The sequence below is a fragment of the Macaca thibetana genome, chromosome 2 (assembly GCF_024542745.1).
Source record: "Macaca thibetana thibetana isolate TM-01 chromosome 2, ASM2454274v1, whole genome shotgun sequence".
In the NCBI taxonomy this organism is placed as follows: domain Eukaryota; kingdom Metazoa; phylum Chordata; class Mammalia; order Primates; family Cercopithecidae; genus Macaca; species Macaca thibetana.
In genome coordinates this window covers 99,090,247-99,117,632 of record NC_065579.1, presented here as the reverse complement: position 1 = coordinate 99,117,632, position 27,386 = coordinate 99,090,247, and the positions used below count along the sequence as shown (strand labels likewise).

Sequence of the window (27,386 nt, the reverse complement as noted above, 5' to 3'; positions counted from 1 at the left end):
CTTCAGAATCCACAAGGCTAACTCCCCACACCCCTGTTGTGGCAAGGGGGAGGAGGTTGTGCCCTCACTGTTCATTACAATGGAACCCAGGAGAACCAGCCTTCTGGGGTGCAGGAAATGGCCTCCACCTTGATCTGGCTGGTGGTCCCACAGCTGTATGCATATGTAAAAATTCATTGTGCAAACCATTAAGATTTGTGTCTTTTATGTGTGTTATATGTCAATTTAAAAAACAAAACTTTAAAAATAACACTTTTTGAGTAAAGAAATGCAGCTCCTGCCTCCACCCCATGCCCACCTCGGGAGAGATTTTCATGATACCCTGAAAAACACTCAAATGCAAAATTGGGGTTGAGAGTCTGGGATCTGGATGGGAGGGAGAAGAAGGAAGAGCCCGGGGCACTAGGGAGGATTCCAGCAGCAACTGGCCCATTCATCTCATTTCCACCAGCAGATCCTGCTTCTACAAAAACCCAATGTAACTGCCATTTTAAAATCATGGCATTAGGCCGGGCGCGGTGGCTCAAGCCTGTAATCCCAGCACTTTGGGAGGCCGAGACGGGCGGATCACGAGGTCAGGAGATCGAGACCATCCTGGCTAACACGGTGAAACCCCGTCTCTACTAAAAAATACAAAAAACTAGCCGGGCGCGGTGGCGGGCGCCTAGTCCCAACTACTCGGGAGGCTGAGGCAGGAGAATGGCATGAACCCGGGAGGCGGAGCTTGCAGTGAGCTGAGATCCGGCCACTGCACTCCAGCCTGGGCGGCAGAGCGAGACTCCATCTCAAAAAAAAAAAAAAATAAAAATAAAATAAAATCATGGCATTAGCCTAGCATTAAACTTCCAGGGATTTAGCCTAAGCAAATATCCATAAGCTAGTTCAAAGATCTGCCTGAGAGATGGTTCTTTACAACACGGGAAGACTGGAGACAACTGTGAACACCCAGTGCTCCCCAAAAGCGTGGAAAACCAGCCACCATAAGCCACACACTTGGGCAGGAGCCACTGTGGAAAACATCCATTAGGTCTTGTCAAATGAGTGAAGCATGAGATGGACTCCCACTTTGTATTTGACCATGACATAGAAAAAGCCTGGAAGGAAGGATGGGTAAATTAATTGGTGGAACCATGGGTTATTTTTACGTACTTCTCTCTGCTCGTGTCCTCCAGTAAATATTGTTCCCTTTGAAATGAAAAGGGGAAGGGTGACATGTAGGAGGTTTGGCCACAGAGGTACTGTGTGCTTGGAGGAGGCTGAGTGGGGAAAGAGACGTTTGGAGCCGTGGCCCCTCTCTCATGCTCTGCTGTGGATGGCTTTAAGCAACATTGCCAGCTGACAGGTGAGGAAGGGGATAGGGGCTGCTCACATTAGGAGGAATCCGCCAGAAGCCAGCCAGCCCGCCCGCTAGCCCGGTGGGTGCTCACCTCTTTGCCAGACTCATTTTGAAGGGTTGCCTGCCAGTTGTGGTGGTCTGAGGGCGTCCTCGGGTCGAGCACCACCAGGGTGTGTTTGGCGATGCTAGGATTTGGCCCTGGAGACACCCGAAGGAAAAAAAAACATTGGCCCAGCCATGGGTCACCCCCAAGACAATCTCCCCTAGTTCGGCCGCACCTACTGCCCACTCACGGAGCCCCCACCCCTCCTTTCCAGGCTCATTTGTCCCCTGGCTCCAGCCGCTCTAATTCTGCAGGGGCCTCCCTCTGCCCCACATGTCCAGTTTTAGTTTTCTGCTCAATTTACATGAGCTTCCTGCCTCCTCTCCACATTCTCCCTTTTTACCCATCAGATCCAGGTCTCCCTAGAGCTCCTGCCTCTGTCACGTGCTCACTCCAGTTACCATTTGTTTAACCCCGCCGGCTCATGCCACAGACCCACACGCTTGTCCACTCTGCGTAATGCAGGGGAACTGCTTAACCTTCACTCTTCTCGTCTGGAGGAGGCAGATACCACCCCTACCCCGCATACTGTTGCAGGATCTTCTTTGAAAGGTCGATCAGGTTATGTCATGAGCTCCAGGGACTACCAGAATCAAATCCAACTTCTTTCCATAGCCCACAGGTGGCCCTCAGTGACGCTTCTCCCCAACTCCCCACTTTCCTCCCTGTCATGACTGGGTTTCTGGTCCCCAGAGAGTTAGCTCGTGACAAAGAGCATGTGACACAAGTGTTGCCTCCTCGGGGCCCTGGCACTTCCCATGCTCATGGCTGGGAACACCCTGCTCTCCGCTCCTCACACGGTGGGACATGGGTCTCAGCAGGCTCACTTCCCAGGGAAGCCCTTCCAACCCCGACAGAGTCATCCCCGCCCTGACCTGCTGCTTTCTGTCTTGCTGGAGGAGCCTTTTGTTTTTGGTTTCTTCATCATATTTGGCCCTGTCTGAAATTATCTTGCAGTTTTGTTTACTGCTCTCTCTGCTAGTATGGTCAAGTCTAGGAGGCAGGGACCGCTTTACCTCTGGGTTCCCTGGCACAAAGTAGGTACTCAACAAAAACCTGTTGAGTGAGTCGCACTACGCCACACATGGAGAGTGCTCAGTGCAACACCTGGCATGTGGCAAGTGCTCAGGAAATTTTGGGTGAGGGAATGCACATGGACCCAGGATACTATAAAGTCACAAAGTCAGCGACAGCACGGTCCCAGTCCACACGTTGAGCAGGTAGCTCATGGCACGGCACACAGTAGGTGCTTATTTCATCTTGGATGAAGGGAATGGCAGCTGTTCTGACTGATCCCCACCAGCACGTTGGAGGAGACCCTAAGCCTGTTGTTCACTCAGAGAAGGAGCAAAAGGAGCGCTCTCCCAGGAAGTGCTATTGTATGCCATCTTGTAAAGTAGATCTACTTGATCTAATTTTTTTTGAGACGGAGTTTCACTCTTGTCGCCAGGATGAAGTGCAATGACACTATCTCACCTCCCTGCAACCTCCGCCTCCCAGGTTCAAGCAATTATCCTACCTCAGCCTCCTGAATAGCTGGAATTACAGGCACCTGCCACTATGCCCAGCTAATTTTTGTATTTTTAGCAGAGACGGGGTTTCACCATGTTGGCCAGGCTGGTCTCGAACTCCTGATCTCAGGTGATCTGCCCACCTTGGCCACCCAAAATACTAGGATTACAGGCATTAGCTGCCATGCCTGTCTTACTTGATCTATTTTTATAACTTAAAAACATTAGGTAAATGACGAGTTAATGGGTGCAGCACACCATCATGGCACATGTATACATACGTGACAAACCTGCACATTGTGCACATGTACCCTAGAACCTAAAGTATAATAAAAAACAAAAACAAAACAAAACAAAAGTAAAGACTGAGCTACTGAGCTATTCAAACAAAAAAAAAAAGCTTAAAAACAGCATTAAAGAAGACCTCCCCTCCATTATCCCACCACCTGTCACAAAATCTAATACATTTTCTTTGTTCCCCTAGTTGTACTTATGCACATATATTTACCTAACTATAACAAATGCGTGAGCCATTTCCTATTATCTTTGCAACCAAACTATGATATTTTAATCATTATTACTGGCTTACCTCCAGCCCACCCAGTTATGGCATCAGCACATCTCAGTCCTATGATTCATCTCTACAAAATGTTCCAGACCCCACTGCGGCAGATTCCCGCTGAGTCGCCTCCTCTCTCTGCTCCAGCCCCCTCCCCTGCTTAGCCAAGGAATCAGAGCCTCACTATGTGTGAGGTCCTGACTGAGCTTCCCATTCTATTCTCATCATACCTGCTATTATTCCCACTTTACAGATGGAGAAACTGGGGATCAGAGAGGGGAAGGCACTCCTGGCTCAGACTGACTAGAAAGGGCCACTCCAGCATCCAGGGACCCTCGTGGTCCCTCCCCCAAGCCCCATGAGCAGGGCCCCGAGGCTTCACCTGTGCTGAATTCCAGTTTCAGTTCGTGGTAGGATTCTAGGGGCTGGTTCAGCACCAGCCGCAGGTGAAACACCTGCCCTCGCCGGAACACAGGATTGCTCGTTTGGAACTCCCACGTGTGGTGAGAAACGGCGTTCTCCTGCTTCAAGAAGTCAACGAGGAGAACTTTCAGCTCTGTCAGCACACAGCACGTGGGGAAAGAGAGCACAGAGAATGTTTATTCCTTGATCACCTCTTTCTCGGTTCAAAATCTGACAGTGCATTGAGGTAGAGCTGGGTTTTAGAGTCGGGCATCCCTGCTCCACCTCTGGCTCGCTATGAATCTGTCTGAGACTCAGTTTCCTCACCTATAAGATGGATGTGCATGTACCTACCTTGTGGGATTACATGGGGATGAGCCGAGAGCAGTGGACTAAAGTGCTCAGTCATGTAACCCTGCAAAATAGGTAGCTGCATGCCCATCTTACAAGTGAGGAAACTGAGACTCAGACAGGGTGAGTCTGTGAGTGGCTGTTAGGCAAGGCTCCCACCCCAACTCCCCCTCTCTGTAGACATGGCCTCAGGAACAAAGCTAGTGCCAGGGTGTTCTCCGTTAATCAACACAAAAGCTGAAGGGAAAGAGGGGAGCAGGCAAACTGAGGAGGGAACAGATGAGCCCTGGGCTTGCTCCCCTTCCTGTTCAGCCCAGACTCCCGTCAGCTTCCAGTCGGACACCATCCCGACGTGAGAGTTCACATCCTGAAGAGAAGGGTGGGGTGCAAAGTGGCTGGGGTGAAGCCTTTTTATCCAAATCGAGGAAGAAGCACCAAGGAGCTCCCATGATCTGAGGCCAAGACTACTTGCACTATAAATGGGATTTTTAAGGCCAGGTGCAGTGGCTCACGCCTGTAATCCCAGCACTTTGGGAGGCTGAGGGGGGCGCATCACCTGAGATCAGGAGCCAAGATCGAACCACTGCACTCCAGACTGGGTGATAGAGTGAGACTCCATCCCCCCGCACCCTCTACAAAAAAAAAAAAAAAAAAAGAAAGGGGATTTTCTTCTTCAATGCTCAAGTGAAAAGTACATTCAGTAAAAGAAATAATCTCCACATACACTCTTTTCTGTAACACATGTATTTCTTACCATGTGTCTGTTATAATGACATTTGTATTACCTCAGCTTGGGACCCAAACCCCTTCCCTTTATTTAAAATTCAAACTATTCCCAGGCTCATGAGTCATGAAGGGAAATGTGCTTTGGCTGCACCCTGAAACCACCTGGGGGTTGTAAAACTACTTATGTTCTCCCCCAGCGATTCTGATACAATTGATCTGAGTGGGGCTGAGCCTCTGTGTTTTCAAAGCTTTCCAGGCAATTCCAGTGTGCAGAGGGCATGGTAAAACACAGACTGCCGGGCCCACCCTGAGTTTCTGATTCAGCACATCTGGGGTGTGGCTGAGAATCTGCCACTCCACTCCAGCAGCTTCCTTGATGATGCTAATGCTGCTGGCCCAGGGAGGCACATATTGAGAACCCCTAGATTAGGAAGCCCCACTGTGGCCTGTGAGGTAAAGTGAGGTGAGATGCAGGGACCTTCCCCTGCTCCTGAGGGCTCACCCACAGAGGAAACCCATCCTCTGCAGAGATCATGGAGGACAGCCATGGAAACGCGGACTTTCGTGACTACAAAATAGGTGGAGTGGTCACGCCCACATCAGAGGGCGACCTTGGGGATGTGGCCAGTGATGTGTTTGTAGACAGCACAGCTCATTCTTGCTGGAGTGGCTTTGGGATTGGGGCCTGGACAAGTGTTCTCCAGGAAGGCAAGCCCCCAGCAAGTGGCCTTCCCTCTGCACTGCTGCACTGTTCCCGGGACCTGGGAATCTGCTCCCTCCAGCAGGGAGGCCCACCTGGCAGACAGACCTACCTTCCCAGATGCCTCCCCTTCTTGGGCTGAAACCTTGGGGTGGGCCCATGGCTAGCTGGAGCATCTTAGCCCATTTGTGCTGCTGTGATGGAATACCTGAGACTGGGTCATTTAGAAAGAATAGAAATTTATTTCTCACAGTTCTGGAGGCTGGGAAGTCCAAGATCAAGGCACCAGCATCTGGTGAGGGCCTCTTGCTGCGTTGTAACATAGCAGAAGGCAGAGGGCGAGAGAGGACCAACTCCCTCCTTCAGGTCCCTTTATAGGGGCACCTCATCTTATTCACAGGGAAGGAGCCCTTATCACCTAATCACCTCTTAAAGGCCCCACCTCTTAGAACCACCACATTGGCAACCCCTGAATTTTTTTGGGAGACATATTCAAACCATAGCATGCTGTCAGGAGCTGCCGTCCTGAAAGGCTTCTTCATTTCCCTGGACAGCAGAGCTCCTGCTGTGGGGCCCAGAGCCAACCGCAAAGCAATCACAGCTGGAAAAGGGCTTTAACAGTCCCTCCCATGTTCTGATTTATTCCTGCTCCCCCATGGACTGGGCAGGTGGGTGACCTGGGTTCCCAAGGCGTAAAGGTATAGGTTTTGGTACCAGGAAGCACGAAAGAGCAGTTAAGAAATCCAAATCCTAAATGCAGTCATCTCTGTGGAAGCTTCTTAAGACCTTATCTCCCTAGAATGGTAAACACAGTCCCTCCCTCGGTGGCTAATGTGCACATTGAGTGCCTGGCACACAGTAGGCACTTAATAAAACGCAGGCCATCATTAATGTTAGGCAGATGGGCATATAGTGGCTTGAATGGTGGTCACACAGAAGATATCTCCACCTGGAGCCTGTGAATGTGACCTTATAGAAATAGGAGACTTTCAGGTGTGATTAAGGATCTTGTCATTATATTATCCCGGATTATCCAGGTAGGCCCTAAATCCAATAACAAGTGTCCTTATAAGAGACATGGAGAGGCAAGGGGAGGGTCATGTGAAGATGGAGGCAGAGACTGGAGTGATACAGCTGCAAGCCACAGAACACCTGGAGCCACCAGAAACCAGGAAAGACAAGGAAAGATTCTCCACTAGAGGCTTCTGCAGGAGCAGGACCCTGCTGACATTTTCATTTTGGATGTCCATCTTCCAGAACTAGAGAATAATAAATTGCTGTTGTTTTAGGCAACCCCATTTGTGGTCATTTGTTATGAATGCCCTAAGAAACCAACATACAGCACGTAACAGATGTGCAGTACTGGAGCCTCCTCCCTCACCCTCTTCTGGGCACTGCTCTGTGACCTGAGCACTGCTTAAAGGTAGATCTGGGAGGCTGGGGGCATCCTGGAACTACAGGAAGCCACATTGGGGCTGTCTTTTAAAAAATGCCTTTGGAGTCACATACTTGTAATCCCGGTTACTTGGGAGACTGAGGTGGGAGAATCACTTGAGCCCAGGAGTTCGAGGCTGCAGTGAGCTATGATTGCAGCTGTGAATAGCCACAACACTCCAGCCTGGGCAACAAAGTGAGACCCCAGCTCTAAAAAAATTTTAAAAAAAGGCTTTGTATTTTTTTTGGTAGTTACTGCACTTGGATGGATGGTGAAAACTGATATAGCAGTTTAATGCTTTCAGTGTCATAAATGCAAGATGACCAGAGAAACCTGCAAAGAAAAACTGTCAGTGGAATACAATATCCTTGTTTTTTGCCACCAGTGTGTGGGTTGGAATTTAAATTCTTTGAGTATTAAAAAACAAAAGTCTCTGCAATGGATAATTTTTGCTATAACTTTTGCCATGAAGCCTCTGGAAAAAAGGAGACAACATAAAAGACAGGCAATCTCCAGATGGAGATATACTTTTGGAGTTTTAAAAAGCAAAGTTGCTTTTAAACTAAAATTAGCATTAGTTGCTAATGAGCTCTTGTGAAATTGTCAGCCTTAGAAGCTTATGATTTTCCAGCCTGTATGTATATTTTTGAGTGGGTCAAGTGGGACTCTTAAAATGACAAGAAAAAACGCACTTAAGAGGACCTTGGTGACTTTAGAAGAAGAGGAAGAGATACCTGAGCTATCACGCTCAGCTCCTCACCATGTGACGCCCGGCACCACCTTGGGACTCCACAGGAAGTCCAAGATAGCAAGAAGGCCCTCACCAGATGCAGTTCCTCGACCTTGGAGTCTCAGCCTCCGTAACTGGCGGAGAAATGAATTTCTTTTCTTTATAAATTACCTGAGTTTCAGGTATTCTTTTATAAGCAACAGAAAATAAACTAATACAATTTCCTTCTCCTTCCTCCTGGTAAGGCAGTTTGAGTATTAAATGCAGCTTTCCCCAGAAAGGAACTGACCTTTCCTAGGCTGCTCAATGAATGAATGATCAGGACAAAAAATAGAGATTATTTAAGCTTACTTTGATTTTTTTTTTTTTTTTTTTTGAGACAGGGCCTTGCTCTGTCACCCAGGCTGGAATGCAGTGGTGTGAACATGGCTCACTGCAGCCACGACCTCCTGAGCTCAAGGGATCCTCCCACTTCAGCCTCCAGAGTAGCTGGGACTACAGGTGTGCACCACCACACCTGGCTTTTTTATCTTTTGTGGTGATAAAGTCTTATTGTGTTGCCCAGGCTGGTCTCAAACTCCTGAATTCAAGTGATCCTCTTGCCTCAGCCTCCAAAAATGTTGGAATTACAGACGTGAGCCACCACACCCGACCTACCATTTTGAAAATTTTCAAAAATTCAGGATTTTGTCCTGACCAACGCCAGAATATGATGTGTTATTCTGGTTACATTGTATTAAAATATTTTTCTGTAAAAATGCTTTTGTCCCTCTTGCAAACAACCATTCCAGATGAAAGGTCTGAGTGAGAATAAGAGATTACTAAAAACAAAACAAAAAAAAAGTTATGATTGTTGAATGAGACACACAGAGAAAAAACATGTCACAACTAATTGCTAAAGGAATTAAACACATCCTGTGTGACTCCACTGGAGAGGACTCTTGGAAGCACCTGCCTAGTTCCCCCAGAACCTCACCCCAGCAGTCTTTTCCCTTTGCTGATTTTTCTTTGTACCTCTTGCCACAATAAATCACATCCCCCACCACCCCCACCCCGGTGTCCACATTGCTGCCTGAGGCTACTGCCACCTGCCAGCAGGTACTCTTGGAGAGTCTCCCAGACTGTTTGTGGGAGCACAGCCCCTGCAGAATGCATACCAGTGATGAAAAATTTCAAACATCACCTCTTTCTGTAGAGGTCTGGGATTCCCCCAAACTGAGAAAGTAAAACAAACAGTTGTCCTTGGCTCGTAGGCACAAACTGGCTCCTAGTCACAGTTGTCACTGGTTTAGGGGATAAATGCCAATCTTTGGAGTGATCCATTCTCCACCAAAGTTTTATGGAATTCCCACAGATAAAGTCACACTCAGGATGAGCTTACAGCCCCAAATTTTAAAACAGAAAATACACTATTTCAGCACAAACCACACAAGTATTCATCCAAGAAATCAGATAATATACAGACTATAAAATAATGTATATAGACTCTGGACCAGGCACAGTGGCTCACACCTATGATCCCAGCACTTTGGGAGGCTGAGGCAGGAGGATCCCTTGAGCCCAGGAGTTCAAGATCAGCCTGGGCAACATAGAGAAACCCTGTCTTTGCAAAAAAAATTTTTAATTAACTGAGAATGGTGATGTGCACATGCTGTCTCAGCCAGTTGGGAAGCTGAGGCAAGAGTATCACTTGGGCCTGGGAGGTCAAGGCTGCAGTGAGCCATGTTCACAACACTACACTACAGCCTGGGTGACAGAGTGAGACTTTATTTCAAAAAATAATAAATAAAATATTAAAAAATATAGGGCCAGGCACGGTGGCTCATGCCTGTAATCCCAGCACTTTGGGAGGCCGAGGTGGGCAGATCACCTGAGGTCAGGAATTCGAGACCAGCCTGACCAACACGGTGAAACCCCATCTCTACTAAAAATACAAAATCAAAATTAGCCGGGCGTGGTGGCGGGCGCCTGTAGTCCCAGCTACTCAGGAGGCTGAGGCAGGAGAATGGCATGAACCCAGGAGGTGGAGCTTGCAGTGAGCCGAGTGAGCCACTGCACTCCAGCCTGGGCGACAGAGTGAAACTCCGTCTCAAAAAAAAAAAATTTGCCAGACTTGGTGGCTCATGCCTGTAATCCCAGCTACTCGAGAGGCTGAGGCAGGAGAATCGCTTGAACCCAGGAGGCAGAGGTTGCAGTGAGCCGAGATCACTCCATTGCACTCCAGCCTGGGAAACAAGAGTGAAACTCCGTCTCAAAAAAAAATTATATAATATATATATACACACACACATATACATATATGTATATATACACACATATATACATATATACTGTGTGTGTGTGTGTATATATATATAGAGAGAGAGAGAGAGAGAAGAGAGAGGGGAGAGAGAGAGAGACAGAGACAGAGACAGAGAGAAAGAGATCATAAAATAGCCAAGTCAAAGATGGCTAGGGACATAAGAGAAGAAATCAAAATGATGAGAAAGGAATAAGCCACTATTAAGAATGACCAGATAAATTTTTTAAAACATAACTTCTAAAAATGAAAATATGGTTCTCAAAATGAAAAAAACTCACAGGTTAAATAGCAAATAGACATAACTGAAAGAGAATCAGTGAACTAGAAAATAGACTGGAAACAAATACCTATAATACAACCTAGAGAAATATTAATAGAAGTAAATATGAAAAGCAGTTTAGAGACATGGAGTCTTGGATGGAAAGGTCTAAACTATATATTATAGTTGTTCTGAAAGGAGAGAATCAAGAATGGGGAACAGCAGTGAAGAGGTGATGGCTGAGAACTTTCCAAAATGCATGAGAGACATGAATCCTCTTATTTAGGAATCATAAAGAATCACAAATAGGATAAAGAGGAGGCCAGGCACAGTGACTCACGCCTGTAATCCCAGCATTTTGGGAGGCCAAGGCAGGTGGATCACTTGAGGCCAGTTCATGACCAGCCTAGCCAATATGGTGAAACCCCATGTCTATTAAAAATAAAAAATTAACTGAGTAATGTGGCACATGCCTGTAATTCTAGCTACTCAGGAGGCTGAGGTAGGAGAATCGCGTGAACCTGGGAACTGGAGGCTGCGGTAAGCCAAGATTGTGTCACTGGGCTCCGGCCTGGGCGACAGAGTGAGACCTTGTCTCAAAAATAATAATGATAATAATAATAAAATAAAAATAAATAAAAGTAATAAATGCCCATTACAAAAATTAAGTTTCTCTCCTATCCCAGACTCCCAGATCTTTTCTCCAGAGAAAATCACTATAAAGCATCTAAGTATCTTTCCAGTTTTCTCTGCCATAAACCAATACTTTAGTTACAGAAACAGGAGCTTTCTCAATACACTATTCTGCACATTGCTTCTCTCTCTCTGTTTCTCCACCTACTTCTCTCTCTCACATATATCTTGAAATTTATCGCCTAACCACCCAATTAGATCTTGTTATTATTTTCTTTTAATTTTTTTTTTTTTTTTTGAGACAGAGTCTCATTCCGTTTCCCAGGCTGAAGTGCAATGGTGTGATCACAGCTCACTGCAGCCTCCACCTCCCGGGCTGAAGCAATCCTCTCACCTCAGCCTCCTGAGTAGCTGGCACTACAGGCATGCATCACCACGCCCAGCTAAGCTTTTCATTTTTTGTGAAGATAGGGTCTCCCTGTGTTGCCCAGGCTGGTCTCAACCTTGTTTTGCTTTTTTTTTTTTTTAGCAGCTATTATCCCTCTGGATGGACATGCAGATCGTTTAAAATCTTATATGCTACAATGTACTTCCTTGTACATGTATCTTTGCACTCATGTATGACAATACTTGTAAGAGAAATCTTCCAAAGCAGAATTGCTGTGTCACATGATATGGGCATCTTTAATTTCAGTAAATGTTGCCAGAGAGCCTTCTAGTGACTGCACCAGTGACACTCCTACAAAAAGATGGGACGATGCCTTTTTAAAGCTATTTTCTATTAAACTTTTAATCTTAGCTAATCTGATAAATGAAAAAATGAAATCTCATTGCTGTTTTGCTTTTATACAACCCTCCCTCCCTCCCTTCCTTCCTTCCTTCCTTCCTTCCTTCCTTCCTTCCTTCCTTCCTTCCTTCCTTCCTTCCTCCTTCCTTCCTTCCTTCCTTCCTCTCTCTCTCTCTCTCTCTCTCTCTCTCTCTCTCTCTCTCTCTCTCTCTTTCTTTCTTTCTTTGACAGAGTCTTGGCCTGTCACCCAGGCTGAACTGCAGTGGTACAATCATGGCTCACTGCAGCCTTGAACCTGAGTAGCTGAGTAGCTGGAACTACCCATGTGCACCACATGCCTGGCTAATTTTTATTTCTATTAATTTATTTATTTTTGAGACAAAGTCTTCCTCTGTTGCCCAGACTGGAGTGCAGTCTCGGCTCACTGCAGCCTCTGCCTCCCAGGTTCAAGTGATTCTCATGCCTCAGTCTCCCAAGTAGCTGGAATTACCAGTGTGTGCCACCACGCCTGGCTAATTTTTGTATTTTTTAGTAGAGACAGGGTTTCACCATGATGGCCAGGCTTGTCCCTTACTTCTGATCTCAAGTGATCTGCCCAGCTTGGCCTCCCAAAGTGTTGGGATTACAGGCATGAGCCACCGCACCTGTTTCCCAGGCTGGTCTTGAACTCCTGCACTCAAGCAATCCTCCTATCTCAGCCTCCCAAATTTGGGGATTATAGGCATGAACCACCGCACCTGGCCTGCTGTTTCAGTTTTGTTTCATGACCACCCTCGTCACAAGTAAGGTTGAACATCTTTTCATGTATTACAATTTATATTTCTTTTTCTTTGAACTACCTAATACTGCTCTTTGTCCACGTATATTTTGGGATGTTGGCCATTTTCTTATAGATCTGAGAGCTCTTTTTATACTACAGAATAGCATTTGCTTCTCATATGTGTTGAAAGTACCCTTCACAGTTCCACTACCTTCTGACTCTGGAGGTTTTGTCTCACATGTATTTTAAATTTTTCTGCAGTCAGTTTTACCTTTCTTTTACTTTATGTTTCCAGGTTTTCTATTTTCCTTTGTAACACCTCCTCCAGTCCGAGATTATTTTTCATATTGCCTTCATTTTCTTCTAATGCCTTTACAGTTTCATCTTCGACCTTTCTGGGATTTGTTGTGGTATAAGCCATGAGATAGAGATCTGGCTTTGTTTTTCTCTAAATACTAACCAGTTGTCCTAATACCACAAATTGTACAATTTCTCATTTCCTCCGCTTATATGAAATCCTATCTTTATCCCACACATACCACCATTTTCCAGGTCCCTATTTGGATGTCCTGACCTCCCGGAGTGGTTGGAAGAAAAAATGACATAATATTAATGAAAACACCGTGAAGTCATCACAACTCGCTAATGTTGTAAGGTAGCATGTGATGGTTACTTGCACAAGCCCATCAGAAAGGACACCTCAGGAAGCGTCAGCTTCCCCCACCAACACCCCAACACTGGTGGCCATGAGATGACTGTCTTTGGTGATTTAGATCTTGAGAGTAAAGTCAAATTGTGCCCAGCAGGGAGGCAGAGTCGTGCAGCATGAAACGAACACACACCGGGTTTGCGTCCCAGCTCTGCCACCCATGGCTGGGACCTCAGGCAAGTCATCAAACCTCCCCAGTGAGCAGGTTGCATCTCTTGAGAATAACAGCATGGGTCAGGCGATACTACCTTTCCTTCAGGTAGTCCTCAGTAATTTACATAGTACTTTCCCAGAATTGATGTGACTTGCCCAAAGCCACAGGGCCATTTAGTGCATGGTAGAGACATGAATCTTCTCTCCTATCAGGAGGTGCTTGCCATCACACCACACCACCCTTTCTCAGTCCCAAGGACTCTTTACCCTTCAAGGCTGAGTCTAGCTGAGGCGTCAGCCGTCTAAGGAGGAACTCAAAACTCTGTGGCCTTGGGACTAAAAAGAAGAGTCTGATTTCTTTAGAAATATCACCCTATAAAAAAGGAGAAGCTGGAAACTAGGAGGGTCTGGCTTAGTCCCTTTGCAGAGTTTCAAAGTAGCCATTCCTTGGCTATCAAGCAGCTTTTCAAGCAACAGAGGAAGCTGCTGAGCAGACCCTGCTGGGAGGTCACAGAGGGCTTGGGGGCTGGGGAGTCGGCAGAGGGGTTCAAACCCAGCCGTGTTGTTTCCTAGCAGCACCCGGACTCCCTGAAGTAAAAGTGAGGGCTCTGGTGCCTGCTCTTGGTGGTGGTAGGCGGCTGCATCCTCATGGCACACAGAGCTTGGAACATGACCCCCCTCTGCTATTCCCCACTCTGAGAAGCATGACACTGCTGACAGCAGCAGACAGACCCTCTGCAGTAGGAAACTCCATCAGGTGACCTTGAGAAAGGACAGGACGCATTGAGAGACACTCTACAAAGTAACTGGTATGTACTCCTCAAAAGTGATGAAGTCACAAAATTCCAAGAATGACAGATGAACTGTTCCAGACAAAGGAGACCGAAGAGGCACCACAACAGAATGCAAAGCCTGACCTAGGATTTTCTTCTGCTATAAATGACATTATTGGGACAATCGGTGAAATCTACATAAAATCTGTGGGTTGGATAACAGTATTGAAATGATGTTCATGTCCTGGTCTTCATAATTGTATTGGTTACATAAGAGAATGTCCTTGTTTTTAGGAAATACACACCAAAGTATTTAATAATGTAATATCTGCAACTTACTCTCAAGAGTTCAAAAAATATGTATTTGTCTATCTATCTATCTGTCTGTATCATCTATCTGTCCATTGATCGAGAAGGATAAAGCAAATGCGGTAATCATTTAGGGAATCTGGATAAAGGATATATGGATATTCTTCTTTTTAATTTTTGCAATCTTTCTGTAAATTTGAAATTCTGCCTAAATGAAAAGTTTGGTTTTTTTTGTTTTGTTTTTTTAAAAAGGGATGAGACAGAGAGCAAGCAGCACAAGGGCCACAAGTTAGGGTGAGAGGGCAATGGCCCCAAGCACTGGGCAGAGGCAAGAGAGCAGTTTAGGGCCAGCTGGCTGGAGGGGCACGTGGGGCTCCATGGAGATTTCACCCACTCACCTTTTGATGCATCCATCATCCCTTCAGATTCTCTCCTGCAATGCCAGGGAGGACTATCTCTGATGCCTGGTGCTTCCACACAGTTGGTCCTCAGGAGAGGAAACAGCCCTTTTTATGTGATCCTGGGCTAGATGTGACTCTGCTGTGGCTGCCAAGGGGCGGGGTTTGGGAAGGGGATGTTGACTAGAAATAATAAAATCCCGGAACCTTCCATATCAGACCTAGGAAATCAGGAGCCAAGATGAGCTGATGTAAAAGGGACAGACAATGGAGAATGGCACCTCCTTGTCTGTTATATGAGCCTAACAATGGGTAACCAAAAGCCAGGACCCTATGACCTACACTACATGTGACCTGACATTCTGGTTACTATCAAGATCAAGTCTAGGAACCCAGGCTAATCTTCAGTGACTTTATGTCTTTCTTCTTCTTCTCTTTTCCTCAAGTTGAAAAAATAAGAGATGCTTGTGAGTTTTTTGTTTTACATTTTGAATATATAATGCATCCACATGGTTCAAAATTGAAAAAATGCCCCCTGGCTACCTTGATGTATCCTACTACCAGTTTCTTTTAGATCTTTCCAGAGATGTTTTATGCACTGAGAAGCAAATAATGTACTATTATTATTATTTTGTTATTTAGTTTTTATTTCATAATCATAAACTTAACTCTGCAATCCAGCTAGGCATGGAAGGGAACAAGGAAAACAAGGAACCCAAAGGGAACTGAGCGAGAGCACAAAGATTCGAGGATTCTGCGAGCAAATGGGGTGGAGGGTGCTCTCCTGAGCTATAGAAGGAACGGTCTGGTGGTTAAGATAAAACACAGGTCAAACTTATTAGAGCTGTCCACAGTCAGCAATGGTGATCTTCTGGCCGGTCTTACCACTCCTGGACCCAAAGCGTTCCATGGCCTCCACAATATTCATGCCTTCACCATGCCAAAGACCACAAGCTTGCCATCCAACCACTCAATCTTGGCAGTGCAGATTAAAAACTGGGAACCATTTGTGTTGGGTCCGGCATTTGCCATGGACAACACGCCAGGACCTGTATACTTTAGGATGAAGTTCTCATCATCAAATTTCTCCCCATAGATGAACTTGCCACCAGTGCCATTATGGCGTGTGACGTCACCACCCTGACACATAAACTCTGGAATAATTCTGAAAGCAGGAACCGTTATAACCAAATCCTTTCTCTCCAGTGCTCAGAGCACAAAAGTTTTCTGCTGTCTTTGGAATCTTGTCTGCAAACAGTTCGAAGGAGACGTGGCCTAAGGGCTCGTCGTCGACGGCGATGTTGAAGAACACGGTGGGGTTGACCATGGCTGATATTACAGGGCTCCCAGCAGCGACGGCATCATCTGCAAAGCAAATAATGTATTATTTTATTTACACAAATGAGAGCATATCACTGCGTCGCTCAGGCTGGTCTGGAACACCTAGGCTCAAGGGATCCGCCCACCTTCACCTCCCAAAGTACAGGTGTGAGCCACCATGCCTGGCAAGATGGGACTGTTCCTATTGCACATGGAATAGTGGCCCAGTCTTTTCACAGCTGCACATATTCTGTTTGTGTGGATGGTCCCTAATTTATGTAACTTACCTCCCATCCATAGGCATCTGGTTTGCTTCCAATATTTCCCTATTACAATCAGTGTTGCAAAGAATAAGGTTGGACAGAGATCATTTTACTGTCCTGTGAGTGTGTCTATAGGAAGAATTGAATGCCTTGAAGTAGATATGTTAGGCCAAAGAGCATAAGCTTTTCTAATTTTAATGGCTATCTCCTCTGCTCTCCACAGGGGCACTTGTGGTATTTTTTAATGATGCTATGTCTACTGAAAGGAGCCAGCCTGGCATAGTAGCAGAAATGCCAGAGGAAGAGAGGAGACTCCTGACATTGAAACCCCAACACCACAGTAACTTGCTGTGTGTCAATGGGAATGTTGTCTTCATTAGCTCCTTACCTGAAGAGTGAGGGGACTGAATAATGATGCCAATGGTCTCTTCCAGACGAAAAGCCCAGGGGATGAGCAATTGCCTTTGCTGGCTTTAAGGCAAGCCAGAGAGCAACGACCCTGGTTACTTTGAATAACAATAATGAAGTCAGAGGTTTTTGCTGTTCTGCAGGCAAGTATCTCAGCGCCACATCCCTAGATATAATAGAATAAACCAAGCCCTGAAGTGCACATAGCATTTACGAAAAGCCTTGGCTGGGCTCTGTCTGCAGAGAAGCCCTAGGCCCCATGATTATAGGCGCAGGAGTGGGAGAAGGATGCTTGCTTTTCTCTGTATTTCCTTTTGCATCATCAGAATTTAGCACCATGTGCATGAATTACCTATTTAAGAATAAATTCACTGCTTAAAGGGAAAAGGCCTCTATATAAAAGTCCTGGCCTAGGGGTGAGAGGGTCCGGGTTTTAGTTGCTTCACCTCCCTGGGCTTCCTTCATCATCTTTGACAAATGAGGGGCTTGTGCAAGATGAGCTTTCTCCAGGCCAGAGAATCCAGGGTACCAGAGTGAGTATAAAAGTGTCTAAAAGGAATAGACTTTGGGTCAGACAGAACTGGGCCTACATCCTGGGTCCTCTACAGATCCGCTGTGTGACCTTGGGAAGTCACTTCTCTGTACCTCTGTTTCTTCATCTGGGAGGTGGGAAATAATAACACCCACACCACAGGTCACGTGTCTGAAACTGGATGCGATGAGGAGGCAAAGGCATTCAAAATTCTCTGCAAGAAATGAGCTACACTGGGGACCTTACAAAGGACCCCCCCCCATCCCAACACCCTCATTTCACAGATAGAAAAAGTGCAGCTTAGAGAGAGGCAGCCACCTGGGCATCAGCAGAGAATCCATGAGCCTGCCTTCCCTCTTCCTGCAACAGAACTTCCAGGCCTCAGCAGAGTCGGGCCGTATTTAGTACCTTGTGCATGTGGCATTTTGTCTGTCAGCTGGTCCCAAAGGATCATCTATTCTCACGTTTCCTGTCTGGGGCCACAGCTGACACCATGGTCTAGTCACAGGCCACTGGGGCCGTCGCCACCCCCTCCACTCCCCCCCACCTCAGGCTGAACTGCAGCCCCCATATTGCACTAGCACCTGGTGGCCAACCCCTGGCATATTGGGATCAGAGGCAGCCCACTCAAGACCCTCTGCTCTCTGCTCTCCAAGGGGACCAGGCGCAGGTCCCACCATGGGACAGGAGGCTCCGAATGTGCTGTCCCAGAAAAGTTGGCATGGTCTAAACTTCACATTAATCCACAGATGATGGAGCTGGGGAGGAGGGAGAAGAGGAAAAGGCAGGCAAGAAGAGCCTGCAAACCACCTGGTAAGGTGGGGAACAGAAGACATGTCTCGAGATGAAGTTCACAGAGGACCTTAGCCAGGAATGGAATCTTCTCATTTTGTGTCCCTAACCCATAGCATGGCACAGAGTACTCAGCAGATGAGAGAATGCATGAATAAATGAACAAGTAAGCAAACAGGACAGGGTGCTCAGGTGGAAGCCCGGGAGTGGCCCCATGCCTGTGCCTGTGGGGCAGGTGCCTCCTGCAGAGGTCAGGGGAGGCTGTGTCCTCTTCTCCCAATGCATGCTGGGAGTCCCTTTTGGAAGGAAAGCCCAATACACACTGGTTTTGGGGATTCAAGCCCAATCCTTGACCCACATCTGCACCCACCTGCCGATTCTGAGGATGAAAGAACAACTGAGGCCCTGTCAGACTCTAGGCGCCACAGGGGCTGTTCATGGTGCTAAGCTCGGTGCTAAATCATAAAGATAGCCATCCCGATGCATCCCCGCCCCCTTTTTTTGTGTGGAGACAGGGAGGAGTTAGTAAATACGCATCCACAGATTTATGGGAGAAAAATCTTTTCTTCTTGTATCTGAAGCTATAAATTCATCTCTAATCTGACTCTTATTATATATGTAAACAACTTTATAGGAGAAAGTAAAAGAATCCAATAAACCCTGAAGTCATCTCTCATTAAGCCACTCCTAGCGCTTGCCATAGTATACAAATGTGTTTACACGGCATGGAGAAAACCTGGCACTTCAGGCCATGCCTGGCAGGTTGCCCTTGTGGACACTGTCTAGGATCTGCCTATTTCAAATGCTCACCCCTGTTCATGGGCACATGATATTCTACCATATTTGCCTAACCATTCCTCAACTATCAGGCAACTAACTGCTACTAGCAGTAATGCAGCTAGGAACCCTGTTGCCTAAATTGTGTATTTTTTTCCTTTTGAATTTTCCCCCTGGTGTAGCATTAGGTCTAACTGCATAGGGGACTGACTTTTAAACTCCGGTGAGGGGCTGCCCCATGATGGACCACCCTGGTGACAGGACTCACTACTGTAGGCCTCTGGGCAAGAAGAACGTTGGGGACCCTGTTGAAGACCAGCAAGGGAACACGGAAGTAGTACAGACAAGACAGGCTCTCAGTCAGGCTATCTGGGGTCCCATCTCAGTTCAATATATGACAAGTTGAGTAGATTTGGGGGAAATCTGAGCCCTCCAAGCCGTTGTTTCCCAAAGGAACTGGATGGCTCTGGAATTTGGAGTAATAATTCTCTGGCCAGTCCAGCCCTGGAGCCAATTCCACTGGAATCAACATGGTCCGCCTCACCTCCCACCCTAACCTGTCTGATTCACCATACCTCTAGACTCTGGGCTGGGCCCTGCCATTCCTTACCCAGGCCCAAAGAGCCCAGAGCACACATTGGCTAGCAAAGACGATCTTGGGGTTTTCTTGCTAAACAACAGCAGTGATATTTGTATGTCTAATGATTGTTAAATATGATCATTCCCATTTATCAGTGAAGTTTTGTCTAAAAACATTTATGAAACCTTACAAAAATTCCAAAACAAGTAATGAAAACTTACATCTCCCTCATCAAGTTCAAGAAATAAAACTTTACGGCTACAACTGAAGCTCTCAGCCCCTTATATATCCTTTCCCAACCCCAACTTCCTTTCCTCCCTCCCCAAAAGTAACCACCACTCTGAGTTTGGTATTTAAGTTTCTTTGCTTATTTAAAAATACTTACTACACGTGTGGATATCTAAAATAATAGGTAGTATTGTTTTGAAGGTTTTAAATTTTTTGTAAAGTTATACTTAACGTGCCCTTCTACTTTTTTTCACGCTACATTATTATTTTGAGATTTTTTTTCCATGTAATTCATGCTTGTCACCACTGTATAGTATTCAATACACTGTATGCTATAACTTCTTTATCCTCCCATTGATACTTGTTTCACATTTTTCTCAGTTATAAACACTGCTGCAACAAGCACGTGTGCATGTCTCCTTGTGCACAAGTGAGAGTTTCCAGGACTGGAACTGCTGGCTCAAACAGTATGCACATCTTCTGTTTTGTCAGATGACAGTAAAATGTTTCCAGAGGGTTATACTAATTTATACTCCCACCAGTAGCACATGGGAATTCACAGTGCTCCACGACATTAGCCTTGCTTGTTGTTCAACTTTGTAACTTTTGCCAATCTTATATGAAATGGCATCAATGGTATCTTACTGAGCTACCCCTGGCTTTACTGAGGTACAATTTATATCCAATAAAATTCACCCACTTTCAGTGTAGAATGTTAGTTTTATACAGCTGTGTAATGACCACTATGATCAAGATGTAGAAAAGAGGCATCACCCTAAAAAGTTCCTTCTTGCCCTGATTCCCAGCCCTAAGCAAACACTGATCTGCTGTCTGTCACTGGAGTTTTGCCTTTTTTTCTTTCCAATTACATATAAATGGAACCATATGGTATATATTCTTTTTGGGTCTGACTTCTTTCACTTAGCATAATTATTTTATGATTCTCCTTGTGACAGCTTGTATCAATACTCTCTTCCTTTTTATTGAAGAGTAGTATTCCATAGAATGAATATGGGTGGCCATTTGGGTTGTATCAGTCAGCTCATGCCACCATAACAAACACCACAGACTGTATGACTTAAACAACAGATATTTATTTCCTCACAGTTGTGCAGGCTGAGAAGTCCATGATCAATATGCTGGCAAATTCAGTTTCTGGAGGGCCCTTTTTCTGGCTTGCCTTCTCCCCTTCTTGCTATGTCCTCAAATGACCTCTCCTCTGTACATGTGCAGATAGAGTCCTTCTTGTAAGGACTCCTGTTCTATCAGATTAGAGTTCTATCCTTATAACCTCAGTTAACTTTATCTTCATAAAGCCCAATCTTCAAATACAGGTATACTGGGGTTTGGGGCTTCAACATCAATCTCCGGGGGGACATAATTCAGTCTGTAACAGGGTTATTATGGATAACACTGCTATGAACATTCTTTTACAAGTGTTTATGTGGACATATGTTTTCATTTCTCTGTGATAAATGCCTAGGAGGGGCAAGTATATGTTTAACTTTATAAGACACTGTTAAACTGTTTCACAAAATGATTGTACCATGTTGCTCCACAATCAGTAGTTCCAGTTGCCTACATCTTCACCAATACTTATTAATTTCACTCATTTAAATTTTAGCCATCTTAGTAAGTGTGCAGTAGTATCTCATTGTGGTTTTAATTTTCATTTCCTTAATGACTAATGATATTGTGTCTATTTTCAAATGCATATCTATTACCTATGTATCTTCTCTTGTGAAGTGCCGTTAAAACTTTTTGCCCTTGTATTACTGGGTTGTCCTCTTAAATTGCAAGAACTCTACATATTCTGGACACAAGTCCTTCATCAGATATATGTTTTGCAAGTATTTTCTCCCAGTCTGTGGCATGCCTTTTCCTTGTCCTCTGCAGTTTTAATTTGCATTTTCCTTATTACTAGTGAGGAAGAGCCTTTTCATATGTTTATTGGCTGTTTCAAGTTTCCTCTTCTATGAATTATCAACCTACATACTTTCTGTTGAGGTATTTTGTCTTTTTCCTAATGATTTATAAGATCTGAGCAGCTTTGAGAAAATAATTCCTAAGACCCCCTCCAACTACCTACCTGAATCTTTCTGTTCCTGCCCTCACTGGGGGTGAGATGTCTGTGCTCCTCACTAAGGGGCAAAACTGTCTACTTGTGCATCAGATCCTGTCTCACCTGCTCTGGCTCAGCACTCAATGCTCTCTTCATCCCCTTCTTCCTGAATTTCTCAATCTTCCCATGGATATGGGATCAATGCCATTAACATATGTAAATATGCTGCTGTTTTCCTATCTGAACCAAAACTAAAACAAAACCAAAGCCCCTCTCTTGTTCCCATCTTCTCTGTCAGCCACTGCCCCAGAGTTCTGCTCCTTTTGTAGAAAAACTCCTTGAGTCATCACCACTTGTTGTCTCCAATTCCTCGTCTCACCATTCTCTTTTTCTGTTTTAAAAAAATTGTGGTAAAATATACAAAAAATTTATCATCTTTATCACTTTTGAGTGTACAATTCAGTGACATTAAGGACATTCATAATGTTGTGCAACCATCATCATTATCCATTTCAGAAGTTTCATCATTTCAAACTGAAACACCATACCCTTTAAACAATAACTGCCCACCCTCTGCCCGGGGTAACCATTGTTTTGCTTTCTGTCGCTATGAATTTGCCTATTCTAGGTACCTTATATAAGTAGAATTATACATGTCCTTGTGTCAAGCTTATTTCACTCAGCAACATGTTTTCAAAGTTCATCCATATTGTAATATGTGTTGGAATTTCACTCCTTTTTATGGTTGAATATTATTCCATTGTAAGTATATACCATATGTTTATTCATTCATCTGTTGATGGACATTTGGGTCATTTCCATCTTTTGGCTATTGTAAATAATGCTGCTATGAACATTGGTGTACAAGTATCTGTATGAGTCCCTGTTTTCAATTATTTAGGGTATATAAATACTTAGAAGTGGAATTGCTGGGTCATGTAATAGTTCTATGTTTAACTTTTATGGAACCATCATACTGTTTTCCACAATGGCTGAACCATTTTACATGCCCACCAGCAATACACAAGGGTTCCAATTTCTCCGCACTCATCAACATTTGTTATTTTGTTGTTTTTGTTTGTAATTAACACTATCCTAATGGGTGTGAAGTGGTATCTCATTATGGTTTTGATTTGCATTTCCCTAGTGACTAGTGATATTGAGCATCTTTCATGTGTTTATTGGCCATTTGTATTTCTTCCTTGGAGATTTGTCTATTAAAGTCCTTTTCCTGTTTCTAAATTAGGTTTTGGGTTGACATTGAATTGTAGAAGTTCTTTATATATTCTGGATATTAATCCCTTATCAGATACCTGATTTGCAAATATCTCCCATTCTGTTTGAGTTGTCTGGTCACTCTCCTGATGGTGTCCTTTCATGCACAAAAGTTAATTGTTATAAAGCCCAATTTATTTTCTCTTTTGTTGCTTATATTTTCAGTAACACAATCAATAAATCATTGTCAAATCTAATTCTTGAATACGTTCTATTTTCGTCTAAGAGTTTTATTGTTTTAGCTTTTACATTTAGGTCTTTTATCCATTTTTAGTTAACTTTTGTATATCATGTAAGGTAAGGGTCCAACTTCTATTATTTTGCGTATGGATATACAATTTTCTCATTACCATTTGTCAAAAGGACTGTTTTCTCCCTATTAAATTGCCTTGGCACCCTGTCAAAGTGTTTTTTTGTGGGCTCTCTATATATCCCTTTGGTCCTTATGTATTTCTTTATGCCATTACCACATTTTAAAAATACATAGCTTTGTAACAATTTTGAAGTCAGAAAGTATGAGTCCTCCAACTTTGTTCTTTTTTCTCAAGATTGTTTTGACTATTTGGGATCCCTTGAGATTCCATAAGAATTTCAGAATAGGTCTATTTCAGCAAAAAACATCATTGGCGTTTTGAAACGGATTGCATTGAATCTGTAGATCGCTTTGGGTAGTACTGTCATCTTAACGACATTAAGTCTTCCAATCCATAAACACAGAAACTCTATTTATGACTTCCTTAATTTCTTGAAGCAAAGTTTTGTGGTTTTTGGTGCACAAGTCTTTCACCTCCTTGGTTAAATTTATTCCTAAGTATTTTGTTCTTTTTGATGCATTCTAAATGGAATTGTTTTCTTAATTTCCTTTCCAGATTGTTGTTAGTATATAGAAATGCAATTGGTTTTGTGTGTTGATTTTGTATCCTGCAACTTTGCTGTATTTATTAACTCCTAGCAGTTTTTTGGAATCTTTAGGGTTTTCTACATATAAGATCATATAATTTGTGAACAGTGGTAATTTTACTTCTTCCTTTCCAATCTGAATATCCTTTGTTTCTTTCTCTTGCCTAATTGCTCTGGCTAGGACTTCTAGTATCATCTTGAATAGAAGTCGTGAAAATAGGCATCCTTGTCTTGTTCCTAATCTTAGGGGAAAAGCTTTCAGTCTTTTACCATTGACTATAATGTTAGGTGTGGGTTTTTCATATATGGCCTTTATCATGTTAAGGAAATTTCCTTCTATTCCTAGTTATTGATTTTTCTCATGAAAGGAAGTTACATTTTGTCAAATGCTTTTACTGCATAGAGATGATCACTATTCCTTCTGGAATCTAATCCAGTAAGGCTCTTGCTCTGTCACTCCTCAAAGTTGCTCTTATCAGTGTTATCTCTTTGCTAATCCAAAGCCATTTCTCAATCTTCAATTTACCTGACTGTTCGGCAGCTTTAGCCTGGGTGATCACTGCCTTTTTCTGGAGATGATTCCAGGACACGACACTTGCAAATGACCTCACTGGCTATTTCCTCTTACTTACCTTGCTGGTTCTTTCACATCTCCCAGACTTCTAAACATTGGAGTGCCCAGTTCAGTCCTTGGACATCTTCTCTCTAGAAGATGTCATCTAGTCTCATGGCTTCAAATACCATCTCTATGCTGATGACTCCCAGACATCTCCTTGAGCTTCTGAGCCCTATGTCCTATTGGTTACTGCCTACCCAACACTTTCACCTGGATATATTATTACAGGGATCATAATTAACAGGTTCAAAACTGAGCTCTTGATATTCCTGCTCAATCAGGCTCCTCTTCCAGTCTTCTTCACTCCATTATTGACATCTTCATTCTTCAAGCTGCTCAGGCAAAACTATGGATTCATTATTGACCTCTCTTTCTCTCACACCCACATCCAAGGCATCAGCAAATCCTGTTGGCTCTGCCTTTAAAATGCATTATTTAGTCCATTACTTCTTGTTACCTTCACTGCTACCAGAGCCTCCCTCTCCTCTCATTTGGATGGCTCCAGTGGCCCCTTAAAAGGTCTTCCTGCTTTTGCTCTAGCCTTCCACAGTGTGTTCTCAGTACAAGAATGATCCCTTCAGAGTATCAGTCAGATTAGCTCTCTTCTGCACCCTCAGAGTAAAAGTCAAAGTCTTTTAATGGTCTGCAACAGACCCTGCATTATCTGGCCCCTGTCACATTCTGATCTGGTAATGGATTTTTGGATATGCATCAAATGAAAAACCAAACAAACATAAAGGAAAAATAGACAAATTGAATTTCATCAAAATAAAAAAATTGTGCTCTTCAAGAGACATCACTGAGAAAATAAAAAGACAACCCATAGAATGGGAGAAAATATTTGCAAATCATATACCTGAAAAGTAACTTCTATCCAGAATACCAAAAGAACCTTTATAACTCATTAACAAAAATATAATCCAGTTTTAAAATGGGTAAATGCTTTAAACAGAATTTCTCCAAAGAAATTCCATTTAAGAATATACAAATAACCAACAAGCACAGAAAAGATGCTTGACACCATTAGTCATTTTGAAATGGAAATCAAAACCACGAGATACCACTAGACTGGCAGGACAATAAGTGTTGGCAAGGATGTGAAGAAACGGGAACACTCATACTCTGATGGTTACAATGTAAAATGGTGCAACTGCCCTGGAAACAGTCTGGAAGTTCCTAAAAAATTTAAATATAGTTATCATATCATGTCATAGTTATGTCAGCAATTCCATTCCTAGGTACATACCCAATAGAATTAAAAACATGTTCACACAAAAACGTGTACACAATTGTTCAAAGCAGCATTATTCTAATAGCCAGAAAAGGGAAACAATCCAAATGTCTATCAAACGATGAATGGATAATGTGGTAGATACACACAATGGAGTATTATTGTCATAAAAAGGAATAACTGATTCATGCTACAACATGAATGAGCCTTGAAAACACTATGCTAAGTGAAAAAAGACCCAAAAGGCCATATATTGATGTTGTATAATCCATTTATATGAACTGTCCAGAATAGGCAAATCTATAGACAGAAAGTGGATCCTTGATTCCCATGGGCCTGGGGGAGGGTGGAATAGAAAATGGGTATGAGAATTTCTTTTGGAGTGATAAAAAGGTTCTGGAATTAGCTAGCGGTAATGGTCGAAAACCTTGTAATTCTACTAAAATACTACTGAATTGCACACTTTTAAAAAGAGTAAGTTAAAAAATAAAATTAAACAAAAGGAATGTCCTATGAGGCCTTTGAACCTGGATGTCAAATTGCCAGCTCCAAGCAAAGTTCAATCCATCATCCAAGATGCACACCAAAAAGACAAATATTGATATAGTATTGATATAGTTTATTCTTATCAAGAGAATAAACCTCTGAAATGAGGAAAATAAATATAGTGAACATTTCCTCAACTTTTTAGATGACTATAGAGGTGTATCTTTCTGCTTTTTGAAGAGTGACTGATCTTCCTTTTAGAAAAACATCTTACATCTTGTACAAATGTACATCTACAAATACATCTTGTACATCTTGTACAAATACAGGCATATTTGTTGAATTGAGTGATAGGGTTCCACGTCAACACCAACCATCTCTATGCATTCAGCAAGTGTCTGGATGGCAGGCTAGGTCCTCTCAGGACAATGCTTGCTCCAAGATGGACTTCCTTCTGCCCTTTTCACTAACTGCCCAGGGAGGCCGACCACCAGCTGTCAGCAGTCTTCAGGTCTGGCCTTGGCTTGCGTGTCTGACCCACATGGTGAACACACCCTGGAGAGCCTTGAATATCCTACAGCTTCTTCACTGGTAGAAAGATGGGGTCAGACTAGATCAGGGATATCAACACTAGGGCCCCTAAGAAAAGGTAGGTGGCTGGTGACCAAAGGGTTCTGAGGTTTGGGCATGCTGAGTCACATTGTGGAATAGGCCCCTTACTGCAGGGCCTTTCTGGGCTTTAAGGTGTTGGTGTGGGAAGCAGGACAGATGTAGGGAATGAGCTGAGCCCTGTCAGATTGGGCTGACATTGTGGTTCTGGCACTCCTCAACTGTGTGATGTCAGGCAAATTATTCCACTTTCCCAAGCGTTAGTTTCCTCACCTCTAATACAGGAACAAGAGTAGCTCCATCACGAGATGGCTGGGAGGGAATGCGTCAAAGTGGAGATAAATGATTAACATTCTGTGAATTACAACTTT

The 27,386-nt window shown here is 44.0% G+C and overlaps 3 protein-coding genes and 1 pseudogene across 5 annotated transcripts in view; 1 reads left to right on the top strand and 3 right to left on the bottom strand.

The window, feature by feature from the left end:
• Nucleotides 1–15,018, bottom strand: part of TGM4 (transglutaminase 4) — a 41,201-nt gene extending 26,183 nt beyond the window's left edge. The window contains exons 1-3 of the mRNA XM_050780509.1: nucleotides 14,937–15,018; nucleotides 3,892–4,065; nucleotides 1,428–1,534 (exon numbers count right to left, since the gene is read on the bottom strand). Of these exons, the coding sequence (XP_050636466.1) occupies nucleotides 1,428–1,534; nucleotides 3,892–4,065; nucleotides 14,937–14,955 (300 nt within the window). The 5' untranslated portion in view covers nucleotides 14,956–15,018. The remainder of the gene's footprint in view (nucleotides 1–1,427; nucleotides 1,535–3,891; nucleotides 4,066–14,936) is intronic.
• Nucleotides 1–27,386, top strand: part of KIAA1143 (KIAA1143 ortholog) — a 940,736-nt gene that overhangs the window by 787,508 nt on the left and 125,842 nt on the right. The gene's annotated exons all lie outside the window — the stretch shown is intronic.
• LOC126948572 (peptidyl-prolyl cis-trans isomerase A-like) lies at nucleotides 15,775–16,085 on the bottom strand (annotated as a pseudogene).
• The window catches only part of KIF15 (kinesin family member 15), a 123,401-nt gene continuing 112,245 nt past the window's right edge, over nucleotides 16,231–27,386 (bottom strand). The window contains exon 36 of the transcript XR_007723487.1: nucleotides 16,231–16,301. The gene's annotated coding sequence lies outside the window, so the exon portion shown is untranslated. The remainder of the gene's footprint in view (nucleotides 16,302–27,386) is intronic.